Source organism: Anser cygnoides, chromosome 5 (assembly GCF_040182565.1).
Source record: "Anser cygnoides isolate HZ-2024a breed goose chromosome 5, Taihu_goose_T2T_genome, whole genome shotgun sequence".
NCBI classification, from domain to species: Eukaryota; Metazoa; Chordata; class Aves; order Anseriformes; family Anatidae; genus Anser; species Anser cygnoides.
The window spans coordinates 57,635,561-57,657,043 of NC_089877.1; the positions used below are offsets into that span (position 1 = coordinate 57,635,561).

Below are 21,483 nucleotides of genomic sequence, written 5' to 3' on the forward strand. Positions count from 1 at the left end.
TGAGGCTGAACCTTTACATATTGCTCAAGTTTAAAGTAAAACATCATCCGTGCACAAATCAGTCATAGGGACATTTAAAGAAGTAAAGTCTGAATAAGAATTTCAAGATTTTGCCTTTTAATTTCCTATATCTTCACAGGAATCTAGTTGTTCTAAAATACTTCGGTGTGCTACTACTATCTGTTCATTTCTGCTGTAGAGACTGCGTTAGATATTTGCCTGTCAGCCCAATGAGACTGTCCAGAAGCAAAAAAAAAAAAAAAAAAAAAAAAAGATTCAGGAAAGGAGATGTTCTGTAAACACAAAGTGTTTATAGCTTCCTTTCATATATCAAAGTTTGGCCAGCAGCTGCATTTTGCAGTGGTTGGAAGTAGTACACACTTGAAAACTGTCTACACAAATGTCTTTGGCAAGGACATGTCCTTTTCAGGAAAAAAATAACACTCGTGTATTTGAATGTTCTTGCAGTTGAGATAATGTACCCTTACACTGACAGGCATTGCCTTTTAGAAGTTGAGCCCATGTACTGGAGTTTGCATTACAGGCCTCTAAATAGTGCCTCAGACAACAGCGTTAGGTTTCAGGAGACACCTTCCCAGTGCTTGGTAAGTGACGGAGTGCTCCGATAGTTTTTGGTGGCTGCTGAAATCCTTAAAATGCCCTGGGCAGAAGTACTGGTGATTTGTTTCTTAAGAACCACAGAACAGCCAAGTGCCCTTGCAGCAGAGATGGCAGTATGCGTCTTCATCTTCCCCTTAATCGGACAAAGCTTTGAGGTGAACTGTGCCTAATTCTTCAAATGTGTGGAAAAGGCATTTGCTGCTGAGGTTTGGGGAAGCCCGGCTGGCCTGTGAATAGGGATGCTCCTGTGCAGGGGTGCTGCAGTGAACCTTTGGTGCACGTGGCAAAACAATGAACTGGATAAATACGGTGCATTAGCAGTCACTGTCATAGAAAGGTATTTAATGGTGTTTTTTGCTTCTGAAAAGGAAATTCTGAGTCACAAACCTATTGTATTTGGAGTCATGTTTCCGTTGAGATTCATGAAACAGTGCCATGCTCTGCCACGCATGGAAACCCGGCCTGTGATGAGTGAAAACATTTTGAACTGGGAGGAGTGGCTGGCAGCAAAAGGCAATGACCTCGGTCAGCTTGAGGGCTGGGCAACAAAAAGCTCCTGAGGCTGGGGTAGAAGAACAGGGTTCCCCGCCTCTCGGTACAGAGGGAAGCACCTGGCTGAGCGGCAGCTTCGCTAAACAGGACCTGAGCTTCACAGCAGGTGCCAGGCTGGACACGAACCAACAACGCACTCGCATCTTGAACAAACCAGCCTGCATGCTGGGCTACAATACCAGGAGGATAATGGCCAGGAGATCGAGGGAAGTTATTTCCAGTTACGCATGCTGGTGGGTAATACCACTCAGCCATGCTGAAAGTCCACTGGCATCTGTTGCAATGTTTTGTGTCTTTGGCAAATGGGTGAAGAAGAAAAGGAGAATCAGGCGAGATGGTGGGCCATTCTTATTTCCAGAATCAGCCTCACTACAGGTAAGACTAGCAATATTCCCAGTGCACGGTCACGTGTATATCAGTGCTTTATTGCTTACTTAGCACACTACAGCATCAAAAATAGGCAATGCTGGTCAAATTCAGAACTTGCATTTTGTACTCCAACTTTCTTTTGCTTCAGTTATTCCAGCCAGGAAGACCGTGTGCAGACTACAGAGTCTAGACCATCAACCCTCAAATTGTCAGCATAATTTTTTCACTGTCTTCTTTAATAGTATTACACTTGGTGTTCTCAAAAAAATATGATACCATTCCCAATTTGATAGATTTATTAAAAACATTTCTTCCTGCCTTGCAATCGTATTCACGCATTCTTTGAGAATTCTGGATTGCATTTTGTATCTGTACCAACAGAGCTGTAATCACGTCTGCGTCAGATGAAATGTAGTTAGAAGACATTTATTCGATAAGTTTGCAAAAGGTTTGCCTTGCCATTCTGAAACAGCATTATGTTTCTCTCTATAAGTTCTAAAGATTACTGGAAAAGGCAACTAAGAAATCAAAACCATGTTTTAGGTTAGGATTTGGTCCACTGATTTTGGGCATATACATTCTGCAGACTAGATCTCTACTTCTACATCAACGATCTCTACTTGCCTACACTGAGTGGTGAAATAAATTTGGGGGCAGGACAAAAAAGCATCTCCAACTTTGCCAGAAGAACTGAAGCTGGAGTAAAGCAGCAACAAATTCCTGCAGAACAGTGCAGGGTGCTGAACTCAGCCAAAAGAACTACCAGGGACCGGGACAAGAACTGGAGGGCAGTGAGTTTTGAAGAGGGATATCAGGCTACCCTTCCACTGTTCCGTCAGTTGTTCAATGCCAACCTTACTGTTTTACGTTTGCACCAGATTTAGTGATGATACATTTATACGGTAGCTTTTTGTAGATTCTAGATCGCAATAAAGAATCAGGATTAGAGAAAGAGGCAATACTGAATGTCCTTGCCATCAATCTGGAGATCTTCCAAATCTTGAAGACAAGAAAGTTACAATAAAAGATAAGAATATGCTGTCGTCTGTCACATCGATATCTTCTCTGAAATTCTGATGCAGCAAAACAAAAGACAAAAGATTAAAAAAAAAAATCAACACAAATAAGAAACCAGAGCATATAAATGGCAGGAATGTACTGAACATATGTATATAGAATATGATGCATTTCAATATACACGACAAAAGATCACGTGGAAGAAATAAAAGACACTCGTTAAGGCATTACAAACGAGATAAGACAATTTGCCTATTAGAGATAGCTTTGCATGAGATTACATGATTAAAAAACCAAAGCTGGTACTGCTGGAAGTCTGAGCCCTACGTAAAATGTACTGACGATTTCCATCCTGGGGAAACACGCCAGCAGCACAAAAAAAAAGTCTCTATTAATTGGCACCCTGGATAGCGGGCCTAGGACTGAATGTTACTTTTATAGTTCGTAGCACACCACTCGTGCAAACGGCTCAGCAGAGAGCAAAGAGAGAGAATGAGAGCCTTGAAGACTTCCCAGCGTAAACAGCTTCCAACCTAAAAGGCTGTACAAAGAAAATGTCCACGCTAGCCCTAGTGACGGTTGCTGTGGCTGTGGCATGTTATCCTGGCACTGTTTGGACACTTGCTTTGACTCCGTGCAGTTTCTGTTTTCCAGACGGAGACCCTCTCTGTCCAGGGTTGACAAGATAGTCACACAAACTTAAAATAAACATGCTTTGTGGGCCGCTGCTGCGGAAGCACCCGTAATACCTAGTGAGCGCAGGGTGCCTGCTCCTTTGCCAACACGTGCCGGTTCTGTCCTTTGGGGCTGAATGGGTGCGCCTTGAGCCGTTCCAGCTAACGGCTGCTTTAGGGAGTGAATAAAGCAGGGCACGGAGGCACAACGAACAGCGCTGTCCTGGAGCAAGGCTTCGTTCCGCACCAAAATAACAACGCCGGGTGCGGACTGGGCGCAGCTGCAGTGCGGAGGCAGAGAGGTTTTCCCGGCCCTCCCCATGCCGTGCGAGGAGGAGGAGGAGGAGGGTGTCGTGTACTGCGAGGGGCTAGTGAAAGGGCAGAGGTACCTGCACACACCGAGTGATGGAACAGCTCTTCTTGGACTCCAGTTTAACGAATTTTTGCACAGTCTCTTAGAATTAGATGAAAAACATTGCCAGCTCCAGAGGAAGAAACCACCCCTCCGGGTCAATAACAGCAGTTCTCTCTGCCTGATCTCAGGTGGCAGACGTGGGCACGGGGCTGCTCTCACGTCCGGACACTCATTCAGCCTCACACAGGAGCTGGTTACATGCCATGGTTTTATAGCCACACAAAGCACGTGGATGTGCATTGCTGGTGGGTCCTTAATTTGGTATCCACTGTGTGTGTGTGCGTGGTGCGTGCGCGCGGGCTCTGTTTGATACCCAGCTGTGTGGGTTTTGGGGTTGTCTTTCTTCTTGATAGATTAAACGGGAAAGAGGCAAACTGAAAGGAAACTGTGTACAGCAGAAAGGCAGACACACAACTTGAAAGGCCGGGAGCAACAATAAAAACTGGAAAGCAGCCCCTTTGTACGCCGCTGTCAGCAGAACAATCACACCTTTGTAACAGCAGTAACAGTTTACAGAGTGCCCTCTAGTGTAAGTGGGACCTTCAAGTATTTTGATCTACTGAGCGAAACTGGTCTGTCTCACAGGAGCACGCTACGAAACTCAGCCGTGCCGTGCTAATTTAGGTGCAGACACTGGCTGCGGTGCCAGGGTGGCAGAGGCTTGGCTTAGCAGCAGCATGCCTCCAGAGCCAGCCCTTAATCTCCTCCCTGGCTTAATGCTCCCAGCTCTCAATGCTCCTCCCTGGCTTACCAAATGGTTTTTGATGTGCGGAGCGACTCGTCAAGATCAGGACGTGAGCTGGGTCGCTCACTAGTCATAGTAAAATGACGTGCGGCTGTGTGCTGGCACTCGCTCACAGATGATGTCTGAAGGGTGCAGCCCTTTGATAGGGGTTGTAAACCTGTCTGGTAAGGCTGACAGTGTGATACAGAAATAAAAGGGCACAGAAGAAAGGAAGCAGCCCTGGGCCGTTCTAATAAAAACAGGTGTGTTCGAGACAGTTTTATTATCCTCGAATCCCTACTGCAGATCACGGGAAGAAGGGCACGGTGGGGCTGAGGGCATGGGGTGCGGTGTTGTTCTTCGGTCCTGTGCAGGGGATGCGTGTGCATCCCGATCCCAATACATCACCTGCCCCAAAACAGCCTGCGTATGGCACATGGCCACCTACAACCGCCGCTGTAATAAATGTTCTACCTAAAAGAATTTCCAGAATATTCGTTTCACCGTTTTGTCATGAAAACATTAGAAAAGAACTAGAGAATTGACCAAAATGCTTTCCTCCTTTTGTATCAGTACAAATTGAGAAGAATCATTGAGGAAACTCCTGATGTACAGCTGTGTGTAGGCAGAGCCCCACCTCTAGGTATAAAGTTTTGATTTCTTTATAAATGGCCTAATAATGAAATAATAGAATAAATGGGGAACTTTAATTACAAATGCGTGTAGGGGAGGGCTTTCAGAAGGATGAAATATATTTAAGGCTCTCCAGTGCTTATAGGATCCTACTATTCGACCCTTAGAACAACTTAAAAGCTAGTATAATCTTCTGGATTGCTATTTTTCTGCCATCTGTTTCTAAAATTGAATACTTTAACTTGTTACAGTAAATGGATAAAGGTTGTTTGCAAAGCAAGGCATAGACAGGAAGATTGGAGTGATGAATATTTAGTTTCACAAAGCCAAATCAGACATCGGGAATATTTAGTCTGACACTGACTAAAACACAAGGCAGAATTTTCCTCAGTTTGTTCTCTTCCAAATGCGTAAGTTCTTTTCCCTTTAAGAAAGCATCCAATCCTGATTTGCAATGTCTGCGATTTAAACTGTCTGTGGTTTCTATTCCAGACTACCCGTTTATTTCTAATTACCAAAAATTACATTTTGGAGCAGTTGAAAGCATTGGCAGACAGGCAAACATTTACCTCGATTGTGTTACTGAAGGATCAGAAACAAAAATAATCTCTCAGTGCTTACTGGAGTACTGAAAATCTAAATCTGCCCATTTTATAGGCAAAGTCTATTGTAATTTGGGTCCAAATGTGATGTTTACTTAAATTTGTCTTGGTGTGAAAGGAACGTGGTGCCAGTCTTTACAAAGGGATCGCTGTGATCCTGAGGACTAACCTCAGGCAGGTTCAGGCAAGATGTCTGTGTCTGTCAACATATTTATAAGTAATCTGAGAAAGGAGATGAGCAGAGAGGTATCAGTGTTTGCTGCATTATTGTGTAAAGTCAAATCTAAAAGCCGGCTGGGAAGAGGTACAGCTGCATATTTTCAAGACTTTCACTACACCTAACAGGCAATAAATTGGCGGTGTCAGTGTGCAGTAACACGCATGGGGGAAAAATAACCTCAATTATATACATAGAATGATGGGTTGTGAATTAAGCGATTAGAAAGCGATTAGCACTCAGGGGAGTGATGCTGCGAGTCATTTATGAATAGTTCCCTGAAAACACCGGTTTAGTTCTCAAGCAGTAATCGCCATGATCAATTAGATGTTAGGAATTATTAGGGAAGGGACCAAGAAAAAATCTTTAGGCTCATGCTGCCCGGATGCATAGCATGTCCACAGCTGGAGCACTGGCCACCCTCCTTCAGAAAGGACGCTAGGGACTATGAGACGTACAGAAAATGATTGGTTTGGTTTTTAATAACATTTTGCAAAGTTGTACATCTTGCCGGACAAAAGAAGAAATTAAACGTTACCAGTTTTGAGAGGGGGACTGGACAGATTCATGATGACATACTGACAACTATGAAGCAGTAAGATCCAAATGGAAACTTGGGCTCAGAACGTTTCTAGTCTCTAAACTGCTAGAAGCCTCAAAGGAGGTGAACTATGGCCAGAATCCTCCTGTGTGTGCCCTGACTTCATTGAAGCGCTGGTAGAAATGGAGTATTAGAAGACACAGACTTAGTGAGCACAGCCCAGTCCATTTTGCTCTTCAAATTTGCTTGCTGGAAATGGAAGCTATTGAAAATTTGAAATGCAATTTTTCTTTGTTCTGTAAGAGAGAAAGCTATCAACCAAGCAATTTGTCTGTAATATTCACACGGGCATGGGAGAAGCAAAGTAGCAAGAAAAATCCTGTCATTTTTATTCTCTGCTTCCTTTTACAAACATGTTTTCGAGGATAAAACAAAATTATCATATTTCACAATTACCATTAGTGGTTTGGGATTTGTTTGGGCTGCTTTTTCCTATTCAGAAGCTGTGTAACAACACACAATCTCTTCAAATAACCTGGGAAATTGTCAGCATTAATTTTCATGAATGCTCAGTGCCAGCAGTCTTTGCCAGATCAGATCTCAGTCTTTTTTCTACTTCCAAATCACCAGTGGATCTTCCTCGAGGCTTACTGCTGTGACATTAATAAAGTACTGGGAATCATCCTGTTGGGTAGCAAGTCAACAGACCGGCAGGTGAACCAATTCCCTTTAGGATGCTAAGATACATTGATACAGAAAAAAATATATATATATATTTTGCCTTAATACCTCTCACAAATAGGAAATATCTGATCAGTAACAGATGTTATTAAGGTTGAGGCTTGCAGAGAAATTAAAGAGGAGTTGTCAACACCCGCAGATGACTCAGTGGCAATCAGATTTCTGCATTTGCCCTGCAGTGGGGTGGCGGTGGCAGCCTGCAAATGTAACAGCCCTCAGAGGAACTGTCCTTAAATTTCCTCTTCCATGACACTCCAGCAGCACCACTACAGCACAAGCTGGTCACTTTCAAATCTATTTCATATCCCCAGATCGCAGCTTCAGAGCACTGCGAGCAGAAGGGCGCTTTTAACTTTGTTCTTTGTGTCTCATCCAGGCCGCAGGCAGCTGAGCTCTGCCTTTTGCCATCCTAATGAAACGTGTGTGACCTAGTGCCCTCTGTCCTGACGGGGCACGGTCTGAGCCAGTTTACATTTCCGCTCACTGATGTGCCTCAGAGAGCTTCAGGGACACCAGGGCCTATATTTAAGGATTATTTACAAAGAAAATGCCTGAGAGATAAAGAAAAGACCGAGAGTTTTCCACAAGCAGAGGAAAATTTTCTGTAGAATATGTTTAAGCGTACATTTACAAGTACATGCAGAAAAAGCCGAAGTATAAATCTTTGCAGCTGTGTGTGGCAGGAGCCAGACCTTGCAGTGTGGAAGGTATTTTTGTGAATTACAATTTTGTGCATTACAGCTGTAGCTTCTACAAAGCGTAGCTTCTACAAAGCTTCTTGAAGCGTGCGTTTGTTCATCAGTGCAGAACCCCCTCCTACACTGACTGCTACTTGGCGTTGGATGTGGCACTTAAGTTACAAAGTAATAGGTACATTGCTGCAGCCAGCTTACCAGTCAATAGGAAATTAATTACAATATTTCTTCATCACACTGTGAAAGCAGCAAGTCCCAGAAAACTCGGTGATTTTAGTGAAACTGAGCAGCAGCCTCTGGGACACGACTGAGTCTGGCCTGGTGGCCCTACATGTTTAACCTGGGGAGCTGAGAGAGTCTCTGACCAGCCCGAGGCTCTCAGACCTCATTTCAAAACTGTGAATTCTTGTGTTTGTGCACGTTTTTGGTAGTTCTACAGCATTTGGACTGATATAACTTTAGTAAGCACCTTGAGGAGGAACTACTTGAAGCTGTAAACAACTGTGACACCCACGACATTTACATAAGAATCTGAGTCCAAAACAGCCAGCGAGGAAGGAGAGTTTATCGAGAAATCCACACCCCAAAGCCTCGCTGGCGTCGCGGTGCTTTCCACAACAACAACAAAAATTTGGGAGCGTGTGGGAGGCGTCTCCAGGCGGACTGGCGGAGCCTGCGGGTGGCGCAGCACCCCGGCACCTCCCGCTCCCCCTGGCCGGGCACGGAAAGGTCCCGAAACCCGAGGGTTTGGCTGCCAGGAGGGCTCGGCAGAACCGCCCGGCTCCCACCGGGGCGTAACCCCTGCCCCCAGAGCCCGGCGGCGGCGACAGCCCCGGTCACGGCGAGCGCGTCCCGCTCGCTCCCCTCAGTCCCGCCCGCTCCCCTGAGGCCAGGTCCCGCCCCCTCCCGTCAATCTTCCTCTCCTCGCGCCGCCATTGGCCGGCAGCGGCGGCGGCGGGGCGGTTGGCGGGCGGGAGCCGCCGTTACGGGCCGGGCCGGCGGGGAAGGGGGTGGGGGGGCCCGGCCGCCATGCCGAAGCGCTCCTGCCCCTTCGGGGACGGGGCGCCGCTGCAGCTGAAGACCCGCGTGGGGCTGCGGGAGCTGAGCCGCGGGGTGCGGGCCGAGGAGCTCCGCAGGGAGATCTTCGGTGAGACGGGGGGGGCGGTAGGGGCGCGGCGGGGTGGGGGGGGACGCCCCACGCCGTCCCGTTCCCTCAGAGCCCCCCCCCCCGGGGGGCTGAGGGGGGCCGCCGGTAACGCTCCTCTCGTGTCCCGCGGCAGAGCGCACCCGGCGGCTGCTCTTCAGGGGCGCCCAGGCGTGCGCTGAGGGCGCCTGGACCCCGCTCCCCCGGCCCGCTGCCGGCCGCTCAACGCAGCCCGACGGACAGGGCCCGGCCGCCGGCCCCGGGCGGCGCTGGAGCGGGCAGCTGCGCATCGGGCACGACGGGAGGCTGCTGAGGAGCGCGGCCGGCACGGAGATGGGTGAGTGGGGGGGCTGGGGCACAGGGGTGGGTTTGGGGCCATGGAGCGCGTCCGGAGAAGGGCTACGAGGCGGGTGAGGGGCCTGGAGCACAAGTCCTGTGAGGAGCGGCTGAGGGAGCTGGGGGTGTTTAGTCTGGGGAAGAGGAGGCTCAGGGCAGACCTCATTGCTCTCTGCAACTGCCTGAAAGGAAGGTGTGGGGAGCTGGGGGTCGGCCTCTTCTCACAGGTAACTAGTGATAGGACCAGAGGGAGGGGCCTCAAGTTGCACCTGGGGAGGTTCAGGTTGGAAATTTGGAGACATTTCTCCTCAAAAAGAGCAGTCAGGTGCTGGAATGGGATGCCCAGGGAGGTGGTGGAGTCACCGTCCCTGGGGGTGTTCAAGGAGAGGTTGGATGTGGTGCTTAGGGACATGGTTTAGTGGGGGACATTGGTGGTAGGGGGGTGGTTGGAGCAGAGGATCTTGGAGGGCTTTTCCAACCTTAATGATTCAATGAGGTGTCCCTGCCCATGACGGGGCATTGGAATTAGATGATCTTTGGAAATGGTTTCAGGTGTGGTCTGCTTGATACTGTCTTAATGATCTCTCCGTTAAGAGGAGTGGAGGGAAAAGCCAATAAAGCCATGGGGCAAGCAGTTGTGTTTTTCAAAGCACTGCTACCTGTAGCTGTAATATCTAGCAGAGACACCATGCTCTTGCAGTTCTTAGAGTTTTCAGGTTCTTTCTCCATTTTGCTATAAAGTACATCTTTACTTAATTACATCTTTTCTAAGCAGTTCCGCCGGTGGGAGTTTCCAAAGCCTGCTCATCATGTGTAAGAACTGCCGATGTCAAGGAAGCGTGTTCGCAGTGTGACCGGTTCGTATGCCAGAGCTGCAGCAGGCTCTGCAGCTGCTGTAACACAGTTACCTGCTCTTTGTGCTCCGTAATTGAGTAAGTGCCTTTTCAACTTCTCAAACTTGTAACTCTGAACATCGGTTGTAGCTTATGAAGTCCCAACAGCTACCTAGCTCATACATCCAATTGACTTAACCTCTTTGGATATTGAATTAGGAGCAGTAAAACTGTCTGAAGCATGGGAAATAAAACGCCTGCGTGAAGTCGTCTAATCAGTCTTAGTGCAAGTCTAGTATTTAAATGTTCTAGGAGGCAAATGTTCCTCTTGCTTTCTCACCAGCAATGCTAGCCGGTAATGAATAAACACGCTCCTAAGGAGTAACTTAAGTTTTGGACACTGTTATTAACAGTTCTGTGATGTAAAGAAACTGTGTCGGAGTCCCATGGTTACAGTTGCTAATGGAATAGAATGGCATTCTTTATGTTCCAAAAGCAGTAGACACTGACTTTGTTTTTCTGGTTTTCTTTTTTTTTTTTTTCCTTCTCCTCCTAGTTATGGCGATGTTGGTGAGCAAGTTCTCTGCAATGGTTGTTCAATATTTCAAGTCTGAAACCTGATGAAATAGCCCTCAGGGCTAAGACGTCCATAAAATTCATGAAGTCTCTTCCTTATGGCTGATCAATTAATCCTTTTAGCATGTGAATTAATTATGGAATTTCTATGTTTTATATCTTTATATTGTACTTTTTAATATTGTAGCTAAATAAACTTTTATATTTTGAGGATTTCTAGATTATTTTGAGTCAACTTTCTGCTTTGTCCCCCTTTGTGATAGGCCTATCTGGAAGGGACTACTTTGTGGTCGTAACAGGTATTCCTTGTGTTAGAGAGAATTCCAAATATCTATTCAGTGTCTCTCTGCTTGTTGCTCATGTGATGACACCCCTTTTATGGATCAGAATAGAAATAATTTTCTCCTCTTATGCTTCCAGGTGAGTGTAAATCGCTTCTGGACGCACAACCTTTTGTTTATGAGCTAATTTGGACAATCAGTCACACCTGAAGGCTTCTCCTGATAGAGAGTATGCCGGTTTCTGGTTAAATTTTCATGAACTGTCATAAGCATCTTATTATTGGCAACTTGAATAGTTTTAATTATTTCTATGCCTCCTTTGATAGGGAAGAACACTGGTGCTAGAGCTTTTGAGTGCAAACAGAAAGCCAACACTTTTCTCTGAGAGATCAGTGTCAAAGACTAATTTTGCTGTACCTTCCTTACTAGGTCACTTTCATAGAAAGCAGCTTATTTGTATGACTTGATCATCTCTGCTGTATGCTTAATATTGTCCTGAATACCCACCAGAAATAGCTCATCTACAGGGGTCTGAGAAATGGTCAGCACTCAGGGATACACCTCCACAAACTAACATTCCTCATTTTCCTTTCCTGTCATAGCAGAGACCAGTTTGCTTGGCATTGTTTGTGCTGTAGGGGTAGGACTGTCATTAAGTACTACTGGACCCTCCTCCCCCGCCCCCCCAATAATTTTCTTTTACTGTTTTGCTACAGAAAAATAACACAACTGACCAGACCTTTCATCTTGTGAACCAACCTTAACATATGTAAGGCAACACTACAAACCCAAATGGTCTTTATCTTAGTAAAATGATGACTTCAGTGGATACAGAAAAAAATTTCCCAGATTTGGGAGAGAAAAAGATCCTAATGACACTCTGAGCTAAAGCTTCATTTTCTCTTATTACTTGCCCTGAATTTCCAAAACAAGGCCTACTACTTACGCTTCCCAGTCTTCTCAACTGTGATTAGTCTGTTTTGCAAGGAGTAACTTTCTTACCTCTTTCTATCCACTATAGCTACTTCTGTGTGAAGAAACTGAAAGGCCCTTGCAATGCTAGCTCAGTTGAGAGATGTATTTGTCTCATGAGGAGCTGTTGAAAACGAATCATAAAATCATGGAATGGCTTGGGTTGGAAGGGACCTTGAAGCCTCCCCAGTTCTAACCCCCTGCCATGGGCAGGGACACCTCCCACCAGACCAGGTTGCTCAAAGCCCCACCCAGCCTGGCCTTGAGCATCTCCAGGGATGGGGCACCCACAGCTTCTCTGGGCAGCCTGTGCCAGTGCCTCAGCACAAAGAATTTCTTCCTTACACCTGGTGTAAATCTACCCTCTTCTAGTGTAAAGCCGTTACCCCTTGTCCTGTTACTACCTGCACTTATAAAAAGCCTCTCTCCAGCTTTCTTACAAGCCTCCTTAAAGCACTGAACGGCTGCAGCAACATCCCCCTGGAGACTCCGTGCTGCAGGCCTTCAGTTCCTGAGCACGCACTGCAGCTCCCCGGGCGGACGGGTGAGCACAGCCAGGCGGGACGCTAGCTGTCGCTGAGCAGCAGCACCTCGAGGTGCACCTTGCGGGGCTTAGGGCCTGCCAGCCACCACGCGGCGCGGGCTGGCACTCTTTCCAGACACGGAGCAGCACCTTCTGTAACTGCAGTGACACTTTAACACTGCTTGCGCCCTCTAGGGTGCCCGGGGGGGATTGTTGTGCTGCCGTAGCCCGGCTGGTGCCCCCGGCGTTTCCGTGTTCCGCATGCTTCGTAGCCAGCTGGGATGGGAGAGTTTACTCGTTCGTACTGCAGCCTGGAGTTTGAACAACTGTAAAACGCGCCTTGTTTCCACCTCCAAAGCAAACAGACAGGCTGCAGCACGGGCAGTTTAAGTCGGTTGGGTGAGCTAGTAGCGCAAGGATTTGTCAGCGTGCAGGAATCCCACGGCGTTATCTATTCTTTCAAAGCTATCACAGATTAGGAATGGCGGCGGCACTCTGGTGCGGTCCCTGGTTGTCAGGATCACAGGGCAGATAACAACGTTGTTCCTATGGTAATCATGGGGCACAAAGCTGAGTTTTGTGAATGGGAGGAATCTGTAGCTACCGTGTTTACATGCTACTTTGGGGAAAAAAATTTTAAAACTCGGCTTTGCTTCATTTGAAGCTCTAAGCAGTGAACAAAAATGTTTTTCACTCCAGCATATTTTTCAAACTGAAACCTTTAAGTGTGTTTCTGTGGTGTTTTTTTTTCGTTCTCTGGAGAGTGAGAGACTGAAAGTACTGTTTTGCTTCCAGGCTCCTGGAGAGAAGAGACTTGTTGTTTACAAATGATTTGTGTTTCAGAGAAGTTGATATGTTTTTTGGCTCATTTAGTTACTACTGTATTTCATATAAAGCTGTCTTCTCTAAACCGATGGCATGGCTTAAACTTGTGTTATCCTCTACCCAGGCCCCTTGGAAGGTGCTTGCTCATCAGACTGAGGAGCTGGGAGAAGAAAAAAGCAGGAGGAGTAGAGTCAGGAAGAGACTGGTGAGAGACTGGGAGGAGAAGGGATGCTCTTGCATTGGGGTTGTGCATCGTGCCTGTAAGGAAAGTTTTTTAGTGGTTACCAATTAATGCGCTTGTCTGGATTCAGAAGGTGTGAAAAACTGCTTCTCATGGGCTTGTATTTCCCAAAGCTTCATTACTGAGGAAAGCTCCAGCTCTTGTTTTGCAGTTCTTAGGTGAACAGTTGGAGGTAGGACTGGGGACTGGTTTTAAATCTTTGAATTGCCTTGAAGGAAAAAAAAAAAAAATCTACAAGAGGGAGGGAGGTCCAAGCTTTTTTCCTTTGTCTTGTTAACATCTATTTGCAAGGCCTTGTCTGCTGCCACTGGTCATAGAGCTGTATGTTGTGTACTCAGTGGACTACATGGTAGAGCCAAAGAAATCTGCTTTATTAATTGGGCAGGAAGATGTTCTTTTATCCTGGGCTGTGCTGTTTTGTTCTTCCCCTCCTATTCAGTGCAAAGTTCTAAAAGTTTGCGTGACATTCAGAGGAAAGGGGATTCGTTGAGGAGCTGGCATATGGATGGGTGAAAATATCCTACAGAAAGGTTTTTGTGGTTGGATGCAGAATTTCTGTTAAGGCCTGTTTGTCATTACAGGTGAAATAAGTCTCAGGGAGCCCAATTTGTTGTCTAAAAGGGAGCGAACTCAACTGATCAGGATTGGCCTACGCTTTGTTTCTGTGCTATGTTTGCTATGTTTCCCATCAAGCTGAGATCCCAAGCTGTCATAGAAATGTGTGAGGTTGTCCTGGAGGGGGGAGAAACCTCAAACCATCCAGCAGAAGCAGTCTACCAGGGGGAAGAACAAAACCCATACAGGTCGTAGAGGCAAACTTTGGGTATCACTGCTTCGTAGGTGTGAAATGTGTGGGTAGATGGGAGACTCTTCAAGAGAGCATCTTTCTTTCCTCCTTTGGGCTTTTGCATGAGGACCTGTAAGGCGAAGACTGACTGTGTGTACCCTGATATTTCATTTCCTTACGCTGTTTCTTCTACTCTATAGTTTTTCTATGCTGGTTCTTCCAGGAGAAGGCAGCAAAGCTTTGAATATTGTTTTGTTCATATTGAAATAAATTGGTTAACCTATTAAAGGTAGCCAAGAGGCTTCAAAAAGTGTTAATGCTACTTTAAAAAATAAATAGAAGCAGTATAACTGAAAGATCAACTCTGCTTATAGATAGGAAATTAGAATAAAATTACTCTAAATGTTACATTCCATTTTATGTTAATAAAATTGCTAAACAGCGAGTGATCAGATAGTTGCTATATATTTATAACGTTTTAATGACTATCACAGTTATACCAACAACTTTATCTTTTATATAGTTATTTGTAAAAATGTTGAAATATACTCCCTGTAGTTGATTGAATTTTGAGCTACTACCATTGTAATACAAGTTTTAATGATATTTGTTACTGCCGTGTATTCTAGGCTTTTGTTATTTTGTAGGGTTTGTTTTGGTTTGGTTTTTCCCTTAAGGAAAAGCCTCAGCTCCTGGAATCAAACGATTCCATTTTTATTACAAGTTTAGTTCTCGTGGTTGTAATTTCCCCTAAAACCTAGTGACAAGACATTTTATTGCGTACCTCTCACAGAGGTGGTTATTGCTTAAAGATGTTAACGGTTGCAGGATTTATTTTAAACTTCAGGACTTCTTCAATTCTATGTTCTTACATTGCTTTATTCGAGTGCGATAGCTGAAACCATAACCCCCATCTCATTTGTTCTGTTATTTTCTGTAAGAAATGGGTGTTTCTGTTTCTTTCACTGACAGACCCACTTGCAGGTAGCGAGGCCAGATACCTACTTGATAAACCCACGCAGCGATGTAAAAATCGCCGTAGGTCCACCAGGCGGGGTCTCGGTCTGCTCCACGAGCACACGCGCTTAAGTCTGCAGGGAAGTTCTGAAAATCGCCTGAGGCTCCCTGGGCAGGAGCCGGCTTTGCTCTGATCAGCCTCAGGATGAGCGAACGGCCGCGTTTTCTCACCTTTTCAGAAGTTTCGCGCTATATCCACAAGGTGGCATCGCTTTGCTGGTTTTGAGTAGATTTTTGCCGAGGTTCTCTTTGTAGCCCTTACGGTTTGATCCATACTGTTATAACTCTGCGGACAGTTTTAGGTTTCTTTTGTTTTGCCTTTAAATGCCCGCCGTAGAAATCTGTAGGTCCAAAGCAGATGTTTCCAAAATAATAGTTTATCCAAAATAGTAGTAGTTAAATATAGCCTGAAATTCACAGTGAAACTCACCCTCTTGCTGTCTACAAAGACAAAAGCAAACTGTAATGTATGTGCATAAACATGAATTAACGAAACTGTTTTTTCTTTAAATTTTAAGGTGCCAGTATCATAAAACAAATTTATTATTTATGCATATGCCAGGCAATATGCAAGGTGGGATTTTTTTTTTTTTTTTTTTTTAAGGAAAAAAACCAACACCCTTGCATCACGTTCCACATCTTCATTAAATTAACATCACACACAAGTTGCTTCTCAAGGACGTGAAGGTGATTGTTGTGCCAGCAGCAGGAGTGTAAAGCTGTATTTAGAAATGTACCAGAGGGCGCTGAGTGAGGAGTACAGTGTCATTACGAAGCTGCAGGCCATCATCTTTGAAAGGCAGTGGCAACGGGGGAATGGTCCTGATGATTGCAGAAAGATGAAGGCTGTGCCGTTCTTCAAAGGGAACAATTTGAGGAATTACAAGCTGGTCAGTGTGACCGAAGTCCGTGGAAAGGTTACCGAGTGAATCTTCACAAAGCTGCATCCAGCGCTATGTCCAGACACAGGAAGGTTAAGAACACAACTGGGAACAATCAACGTGGATTTATCAAGGGCAAATTAGTCTGACCAAGCTTAACTGCCTTTTGTGATGAGATGAGCAGCACTGGACGAGAGGAGAGGAAGCCGTGTCATTTACCTTGTTGTTAGAAAGGCTTTCAGCAGTCCCCCAAAGTGCTCTTGCGGAAAGCAGAATTGGAGAGGTGGGTTTGGACACATGAATTAAAAGGTGGGTGGAAAGTTCACTGAACTCCCAGATGCAGAGGGGCAGGCAAGGCAAAACCCAGCCAGCAGCATTCCCTGGGACCTGCTGCTGGAGCTGTTGCACATCTCCACTGCTGACCTGGGTGATGGGGCAGAGCGGACCTGCAGCGAGTCCCTGGCTGGCACCAGCCCGGGCACAGTGCGGGAGAGCTCTGCGGGGCAGGAGCCGGGTGTCCCGGTGGGCAGGGTGCACGGGAGCCACAGACCGGGTGGGCAGCGTGAGCGAGAGCAGAGCCAGCGTGGTTCTGGGCACGAGATCCAGAGGTGCTGCTTCGCACAGAGCCTGTCCTCGTCCCAAAGACCCTGCAGTGAGGAGGCGCTGCTGGCAGGCAGGAAGCCTGGCTACTTCCATCGCACGATAGGGCACGTCTGCGGCCTTCGGAGCCTGTCACAAGCACAAATGTTTTAGGATTGTAAGGCTGACTCTTCACGTGGTGCTTTTGAAGACTGAAGAATTTATAGTACTGTTGAAACCCTTTGACACTCTTTGACCTGCTCCGTTCTTCTATGTGTTGATTACTGATAACCCTCAGAAATGAGGAACTGGTAAGAGGATATGTGGTCTGAGTATGTCCACTCTTGCATCCTGTTTACTCTGTTAGAACTACTCATATGATGAAACATACCCATATCCTTAAGTGTTTTGATGTGCTGTGCTGTAGAGTGCAGGACTTTGCAGAATGCAGATTCCTGAGCCTATAGAAATTGATAAATTTTCAACCAAACAGCTTACATACATAAATATGCGTTAGTTTTTGTATCTCAGTCCCAGCAAGTTTCATTTTAGGAGCTTGATTCTCCCACGCTTTCTTGCACTGAGTAATAGCTTGCTAAATGAGTAATCTAATTGTTCTGATTTCTCTTTCAATGATACCAAGATTATTTACTGCCGCAAACTAGATTGGAAAATGTTTTTAAACCCAGTAAAAAATAAGGTTAGAAACCTGGGATGGTTCTTGTTTTGGAGGAATGCTGTAAGGAATTATTGCAGTATAGTAAAATATACGTCTGCAAGTGTATTCAATGTGCAAATGTTCACGGTCTTCTCACTAAAACGTTAAAAGAAGAAAGCTCAAACACTTTCTTCATAATGTTGCAAATTCAGATGAGTGGTTTAATTCGAGGTTGTTCTAGAAATCCTCACTTCTCTGAGAGAACTTGCTCGCAGTTGGCTGCAGTCACAGTGATGGTTACTACTTAAAGAGATGGCTCAAGATACCCGTGTGTTTAGATGGGTCAGATTTTCGTGTGAATTCTAAATCAGCAATTGTATGGAGTAAAGTAAAGAAGCTCTACAGAATAGTACTTAATTCATGTGAGTTCATGTCGGTGCTGTTCAACAGCGTCTGTAAGCCCTGGAAATATCTTTGAGTCCTTTCTAAGTTGTTTTGGGTCTTTGCCTATCCAATGAGTGCACCATCTTAGTGAGACTGAGAACTAGAATTTATTGTAAACCAAATTAGGGGGGATTTCCTTCTTCACTAGCACAAGTCTCCTACTCTCTGTGTTTTCATAGGCTGACATATTCATGTTTATAATCATTGCTATAACCCTGCATTTCTTCATACATCATCTACCCACTTTGTCCATTTTGTGCTGATACAGCGATGACTCCTGCACTTCTGTCCACTTCAACACTAATAATTTTTCTTTCTGTTGCTGTAGTTCTGTCCCTTTTTCTGCTGAAGAGGCCAGCTGAGTTCGTGATGCTGTCCGTTCATTGCTGATGGTGTTTGTAATCTGCTGCCAAACGATGTCATTTCTGGTTCTTTCATCTTTTCCCTAGTGCCAGGTATTGTCTTCAGCTGTTTTACAGTGCAGTCACAGCTGAAAATCTGAAATTTCCGTAGTATGAATTTCACGGGCAGGCTCTTCTATGAGAGTTAAATGAAAACTTTGATAATGAGTGCTTCAGAACTGAGACTACCTTTTAATGTTTTTAGTGGCGTACATCACTTGCGCATGAAAACTAGTTCAAACTTCAACATTTGCTCTCTGTATTTTCTGAGAATTTCAGTTCTTGCAAGGATTTTAACTTTATACCTCCGCTCAGAATATTTTCTTAGTTTGCTTAACTCCTGCTGCCATCTGTTGTTCACTAACTACTCAGAGCCAAGAGGGCTGATGGAGATCTGGGTTCTCTTAGATCAGCACTTGGCACTGGGAGTTTTTCACAACCCAACAAGCAGTTCCAACAGCTGCATGTATGAATCACTGAAGTTATAGTACCCTGCAGCACTCGGTTAAGAATGGTTTTTGACAAGCTGGTCAGATGCCACACAAGTGAAAGTGCTGTGAACTGAGCTTCTTGGAAGGTGTGACATGAATGTAAGATCATTATTTTGATGCTTATTTTAGTGTAATGTGCTCTAAAGTTTCATTCTTGTTCAGAATGCTTTTGAAATACCTAGATTGCACACACAGATTTACCATTAACTGCAAAAAAAAAGTCAGTAGGTTGGGAGGGTGGTTGTTGTTTGTTGTAGCAAACTATTGTGACACATTCCCCGTGGTATTTCGTATTACTGAGATAGTTTGCCCCAGCAGCAGAACTGCTCTTCACATGCTCTCGTGTCAGTCTATATTTAAACCTGTCTCCAGCAGTATTTTATTTCAGTTGTTTTAGTCTGGTTTGCTTAGCTGTGGGTACATTCTTGATTATGGCGTATATTTATTGAGAGATTTGCTATCATTTACTGTTACAGAATCGAAGGGGTTGGAAGGGACCTCGAAAGATCATCGGGTCCAACCCCCAACGTTCTTTTGCAACCCCCATGTTCTTTTGCAAATGCTACAAAGTCTCATTTCATTCAGAGTTTAGCAAGCTACAAGAGCACTTCTTGAAGTTTTATCAAGAGGATAGCGTGGATTCCGTGTTGGTTTTGTAGCAGCTAGCTGCGCGTACTAATGGTGAGCCCGAAGGACTGGCTTTTCTGCAGGTGTAAACCAGCCCCATGTCATTGAGCAAATAGAGCTACGCAGCTGAGGATCTGGTCCTGCATGTAATTTGTTATGCTCTACTGTTGTCGTTGTTTGTTTAACGATAACCATTGCTTTGGCTGAGCATTTTACATAAGACCATTCACAGAAGAATTTACAGAGTCCATATGTTTGTATTTCACTGAGCTGCCTAAAGGGGGGGGGGGGGGGCACATCACGACACAATAGATAGACAATCAAGACGACATATTATCTTGATTTTATTTTGAAGCTCATCTCTAGACTGGCTGGAGCCAAGCAGGGTAACTGGGACAGTACCATTCAGGAACAGGGTGTTGAATCTTCCCTTCCCTCTGGGCAATTTCCCCAGAGCTGGCTGGCAGGACTCCCCCATAGCTCCTCTTAGAAAATGACACCGGTGGGTACCCAGGGGACAATGACGGATGGGTGCCAAAGACAGGAAGCATCAGTCATTCCCATAAGTAGGGTGGGAAAGGACATGATTAAGTCTTGTGTTTTGAGAGTTTAACCTTTTTTTTTTTTTTTTTTTTGAGTCAGACTGCAGGCCTTTCACACCACTAGAAGAGCAGATTAAATTGGTCTTCGGATGCGCAGGCTGCAGACTGAGACAGTGAATTTGAACATGGTGAAGAAGGTTGGTGATAGTTTCCCAGATTTTAGAGAGTTCTTAAGAGTTTATGAGAATTTTAAGGAGTTAAAGAGAATATGGAACAGGTTGGAGGGCCTGATCTAGTGGGTGGCACCCCTGACCGTGGCAGGGGTTGGAACTGGGTGATCTTGAATGTCCCTTCCAACCCAAACCATTCTGATTCTATGATGCTAAGTAAATGTCTTCCGTCTGAGACTTTAAGTTAGTGTTTTATCAGGGATTTTACTGCAGTTTTATAGAGCACCCTGGATATGTTAAACTCTGTACTTCTTACTACAATGAAAAGATAAGCTAGATAAAGGGCCTAGAAATGGTCTCGTTTGCTTTTCCCAGATTTGTTATGTTTACCAGCTAGAAGATCACACAAATTAGGGGGGATATCCTGGAACAGAAATGGATGCCAGGCAGTGAGGGATGACAGAGTTCTTTTAAGGCAACTCTATTCTAATTGTACTAAAGAAAAAGGAGTGAATGACAAAAGGTGCTACGCAGTTATCACCTCTTCCTGCCCTAGTCATTACTAGTTGTGTTTATACAACAGAATTAACAGAGTTAATACTGAAAATATCAGGAGGAATAGGAAATCACTTTAAAACTCAAGGGGAGATGTACTCTTTGCTTTGGCTGGGCCAGTATTGCATGCCAAAATTAATCAGTCATGTTTCTACAGGAAACCCTGAGGATGTGGGTGTATAGAGAGTGTAACGTATGTTTGGGACAGGTAACAAAGTTCAGCTTACCTAATGTAGAATAAGATTTATTGCTTGAGTACGGGTAGAGCTGAATACCTACAGCCAAGTACTCTGCTGACTTCAGTATTGTGTGTCTTCTAGGAAAGTCACTAGGTCCAGAGAGGCAGCAGACGTAGTCCTGACCCCACTGGAAACTACAGCTAGGGCGTTCTTCCAGGCTGTACGCCGTACCAGGTAGTGTTAATGGGAGAAGGAAGTCGTACACTACAGGCTGTAACTACCCTGACTCCTTTGGTCATTAAATCCACACTTGTCTGAGGAATGAAGGAAAGAGGGTGTTGCAGCTCCTTGATACCATTTAAAATGGAGCATAGCTGTGTATTGGGTTTCCGAAGTCTCTGCAGTGACCTGAGGAGCAGCATCAGGATACCACCCAAGAAACAAACAATTATTTAAATTAAGAGGTATTATGTCAGTTCTTAACACACCCGCTAGAAGGGACTGCAGAAGGAGGTCTGAAACAGACTAAGGCAGCACAGCAAAGAATGAATGAAGGCAGGGGAAAAGTGAGGAAAAAAAATTCTTGTCTGCTGCAGAGAGACGGGAAGGAGGACAGTGTC

The 21,483-nt window shown here is 45.2% G+C and overlaps 1 protein-coding gene across 3 annotated transcripts; it reads left to right on the forward strand.

The window, feature by feature from the left end:
* The first annotated feature begins 8,775 nt into the window (after positions 1 to 8,775).
* On the forward strand, positions 8,776 to 20,075 carry SIVA1 (SIVA1 apoptosis inducing factor). 3 transcript variants are annotated; one of them, XM_066998426.1, is made up of 5 exons: positions 8,776 to 8,948; positions 9,082 to 9,282; positions 10,057 to 10,213; positions 13,416 to 13,496; positions 15,941 to 20,011. In XM_066998426.1, the coding sequence occupies exons 1-5, from the start codon at positions 8,831 to 8,833 to the stop codon at positions 15,987 to 15,989; spliced, it is 606 nt and encodes a 201-aa protein (XP_066854527.1). In that variant the 5' UTR covers positions 8,776 to 8,830; the 3' UTR covers positions 15,990 to 20,011. The 3 variants fall into 3 exon arrangements, with proteins under 3 accessions (XP_066854527.1, XP_066854528.1, XP_066854529.1); XM_066998427.1 differs by lacking the exon at positions 15,941 to 20,011 and adding an exon at positions 20,060 to 20,075 and having other exon boundaries at positions 8,777 to 8,948; XM_066998428.1 differs by lacking the exons at positions 13,416 to 13,496; positions 15,941 to 20,011 and adding an exon at positions 10,671 to 10,911 and having other exon boundaries at positions 8,782 to 8,948.
* Positions 20,076 to 21,483: the final 1,408 nt, after the last annotated feature.

Excerpts from the sequence above, each read along its gene's own strand:
- SIVA1 (XM_066998426.1), top strand. The coding sequence starts at position 8,831 with ATGCCGAAGCGCTCCTGCCCCTTCGGGGACGGGGCGCCGCTGCAGCTG. Across the intron at positions 8,949-9,081 it reads GCTCCGCAGGGAGATCTTCG|AGCGCACCCGGCGGCTGCTC; the intron begins GTGAGACGGGGG and ends GTCCCGCGGCAG. Across the intron at positions 10,214-13,415 it reads TCTTTGTGCTCCGTAATTGA|GCCCCTTGGAAGGTGCTTGC; the intron begins GTAAGTGCCTTT and ends TCCTCTACCCAG.